Source organism: Gekko japonicus, unplaced genomic scaffold (genome assembly GCF_001447785.1).
Source record: "Gekko japonicus isolate JY-2015 unplaced genomic scaffold, Gekko_japonicus_V1.1 scaffold3461, whole genome shotgun sequence".
Taxonomy (NCBI): Eukaryota; Metazoa; Chordata; class Lepidosauria; order Squamata; family Gekkonidae; genus Gekko; species Gekko japonicus.
The window spans coordinates 148,560-151,730 of record NW_015171605.1 but is presented as its reverse complement, the minus strand read 5'-3'; the positions used below and the strand labels follow the sequence as shown (position 1 = coordinate 151,730).

Genomic DNA, 3,171 nt, shown 5'->3' with positions numbered 1-3,171 from the left:
ATTTCCGTGTCTCCTTTTCCTCAGCCGCTCTAGGAGAGGATACTTCGGCCAGCTGCGGGGACCTTCTTCTCAAGCTTCACTCGCAGTTCCCTGGAGACATCGGCTGCTTCGCCATCTATTTCCTGAACCTGGTGAAGATGGAGCCGGGAGAGTGCATGTTCCTTGCAGCCAATGAGCCACACGCCTATCTTCACGGAGGTGAGTGTCGGCACTGAGCCCCCGTGTGACGTGGCGGCTGCCGTGCCTAGCTAGGACTGGGGAGACCTATTCGTTTATCACTCTGTCCCAGGGGTCCCCAACCTTTTTGAACCCGTGGGCACCTTTGGGATCCTGACACAGGGCGGTGGGTGCAGCCACAAAATGGCTGCCGCGAGAGGCGGAGCCAATTAAAAATGGCTGCCACTGGAGGCGGGGCCAATTAAAATGGCTGCCACTGGAGGCGGAGCCACATGCAGAGAGGAAGCCCAAGAGCAGGGGAGGAGAGAGGTGATTTTTAAAAATGCCTTGAGGAGGAGGAGTGAGAGAGAATAAAAGAACTGCTGTGGCGGCAGCTGCTGTTGAAACAATGCTGTTCTCATCTGCACAGTGGATCAGATTTTCAGTGGCCATTCAGAAGCCCTGCCTGGCAGGAGCCCCACCCACTTTCTAAAAACACTTGGTGGACACCATTTTGGGGACCACTTTTCCATTCTTTTGGGGGGTTTTAAATTTTTTTTCATATGTACGTGTGTGTGCTGGTCAACTACACACACGCACACCTGGAAGTCATGGCAATCTCTGGCGACTGAACCCTACTGGGGGCCTGGAGGATATTCAGAGAGGTGGCTGAATAAAGCCTGCCCCCACCTCCCGCCTCTGGTATTCCGTGGAGGTCTCCCATCCAAGGACTTGCCAGAGTCGACCCTGCGTAGCTTCTGAGACCTGGTGAGATCGAGCTTGCCTGGGCCGTCCAGGTCAGGGCCCCCGTTCTCCATTCTTAATCACATTTTTATCTCTCCAGTAACTCGGCATGGCTTAAATAGTTCTGTTTCCCCCACACACACTGTTTGTTCTCACAAAAAAACCTCTTGCGAAGCAGGCTAGGCCACAGGTCGCTGAGTCGTGTTTTTGGTTTGTAACTTTTCCTGTCTGCAACTAAGATGGCCGTCGTTCGGTTCAGAAGCCTGTCAGTTCAGCTCCGTTAGAGGAGGAAAGAGGAAAAGGATGCGGCTCCATTCCTAGAGTGGGCCGCCTCCCCCCCCCCTGTCACCAGGAAGGCTTCCGCACACACTGATCATTGGGGGGGGTGTGGCGGTTGTCTTTTGCTTTTAATTCTGCAGACTGCATTGAGTGCATGGCCTGTTCCGACAATACGGTGCGGGCAGGCCTCACGCCCAAGTTCATCGACGTCCTCACCCTGTGCGAGATGCTCAACTACACTCCGGCCCCGCCCAGCTCCAAGCTGCTGACCCCCACCCAAAGCCGCATGGACCCTTGCGTCACCATCTACGACCCTCCTGTCCCAGACTTTGCTGTCATGAAGATCGAGGTGAGCTTGGACCTCTTTGGACAGGGGCGCGAGGGAGTGAGCTTCTTGCACACGTTTCTCCTTTTAAGGGTTGTTGGCCGTCTGCCGGCAACCCCTGAGAGCTTTTGGGGGCTGGGCAGGACGTGACGTCACTGCAGGTGGCGTTGCAGTCATGCTGCAGGGAGTTCCGGAATCTCTAGAGTCAGTCAAAGCATAAGAGAAGCCATGTTGGAGCAGGCCAATGGCCCATCCAGTCCAACACTCTGTGTCGCACCGTGGTCAAAACCCAGGTGCCCTCAGGAGGTCCAGAACTCCAGAAGCTTTCCCGCTGTTGCCCCCCAAGCATACAGAGCATCACTGCCCCAGATATAAGAGCATAAGAGAAGCCAACGCTCAGGAGGTCCATTAGCAGGGCCAGAACTCCAGAAGCCCTCCACTGCTCCAAGACATAAGAGGCGCCTGGTTGTCAATTGTCATTAATGTTTTATTGCTTTTATCTGTTTTATATGGGTTTCCCCCTCATAAGCCGCCCTGAGCCCGCTCTGCGGGGTGGGCGGGGTATAAATCTTAATAAATAAATCAGGCCAGTGGCTCATCCAGTCCAGCACTATGTTGTCACACAGTAGCCAAAACCCAGGTGCCTTCAGGAGGTCCACCAGCGGGACCAGAACTCCAGAAGCCCTCCCACTGTTGCCCCCCGCCAAAGCACCAAGAATACAGAGCATCCCTGCCGCAGACAGAGTGTTCCATCTATACCTTGTGGCTAATAGCCACTGATGGGCCCCTGCTCCTTACGTTCATCCAATACCCTCTTGAAGCCGTCTGTGCTTGTAGCCGCCGCCACTTCCTGCAACAGCGAATTCCAAGAGCGTTGGCACACCATCGCTTTCTTCTTTATTTTTTTGCTCCACGTTCCTAAATCTTTGGTTTGACTTTCCGGTAGCAAAGGGAGGTGGGGGTCCACCGTTCTTGAGCAGGAAGCGGCGATCCCCGCCGCCTCCCCTGACCCGTGTCTCTCCCCTTCCCTTGCAGATACCTTCCACCGTCAAGCTGTATCTCGTGTCGGCCATGGACTCGGCCAGCATCCTGCTGGTGCTCAAGGGAGCGGCTGTGGGCACCTCCACCGCCGCCACCTCAGAGATGACCCTCCGCCCAGGCACCGTGCTCTTCATCTCCGCGAACGAGAGCGTCTCCTTGCGCCTCTCCGTGTCGGAGGGGATGTTGCTGTTCCGGGCCTGCTGCCTCTTATAACATGGAATGCTTTAACCCTCTGACCCCTGGTGTCATTTGATTTTAGAAACCGCCTGCCTCCTCTGAGGTTTCCTGTCCCTCTACCCGCCGCGTACGAACCCCCACGAGAATCGAGGCTTGCTCTTCTGCAGCCGACAGCTGTTTCCCGAGGCTTGCTCTTCTGCAGCCGACGGCTGTTTCCCTACCTCCTGCTACCCAGACAGACCAGAAGGTTTGCTCATTGTAACAGCGGCGCTGTTTTAAGATAGTAGAATCTCCCACTTACGTGGAGAGAGACTTAATTCCCCCCCCCCCTAATTGCTGGGTATTCTTCCCAGCGTGTAGAAGGCCAAAGTTTCAGCTTTAGGATATCTTTCTTCCTCTTCCTGTTTTCTTCCCGGTGCTCTGTAGGGGGGAGACCTGCCCCACGACTT

At 55.3% G+C, this 3,171-nt stretch overlaps 1 protein-coding gene across 1 annotated transcript; it reads left to right on the top strand.

Moving 5' to 3' along the window:
• Positions 1-5: 5 nt before the first annotated feature.
• MPI (mannose phosphate isomerase) lies at positions 6-2,778 on the top strand (the record flags this gene model as incomplete). The annotated part of the gene is made up of 3 exons (XM_015419917.1): positions 6-198; positions 1,320-1,528; positions 2,540-2,778. Coding segments are annotated over 3 exons (621 nt in total), but the record flags the coding sequence as incomplete, so codon positions are not given.
• Between the last annotated feature and the right edge of the window lie 393 nt (positions 2,779-3,171).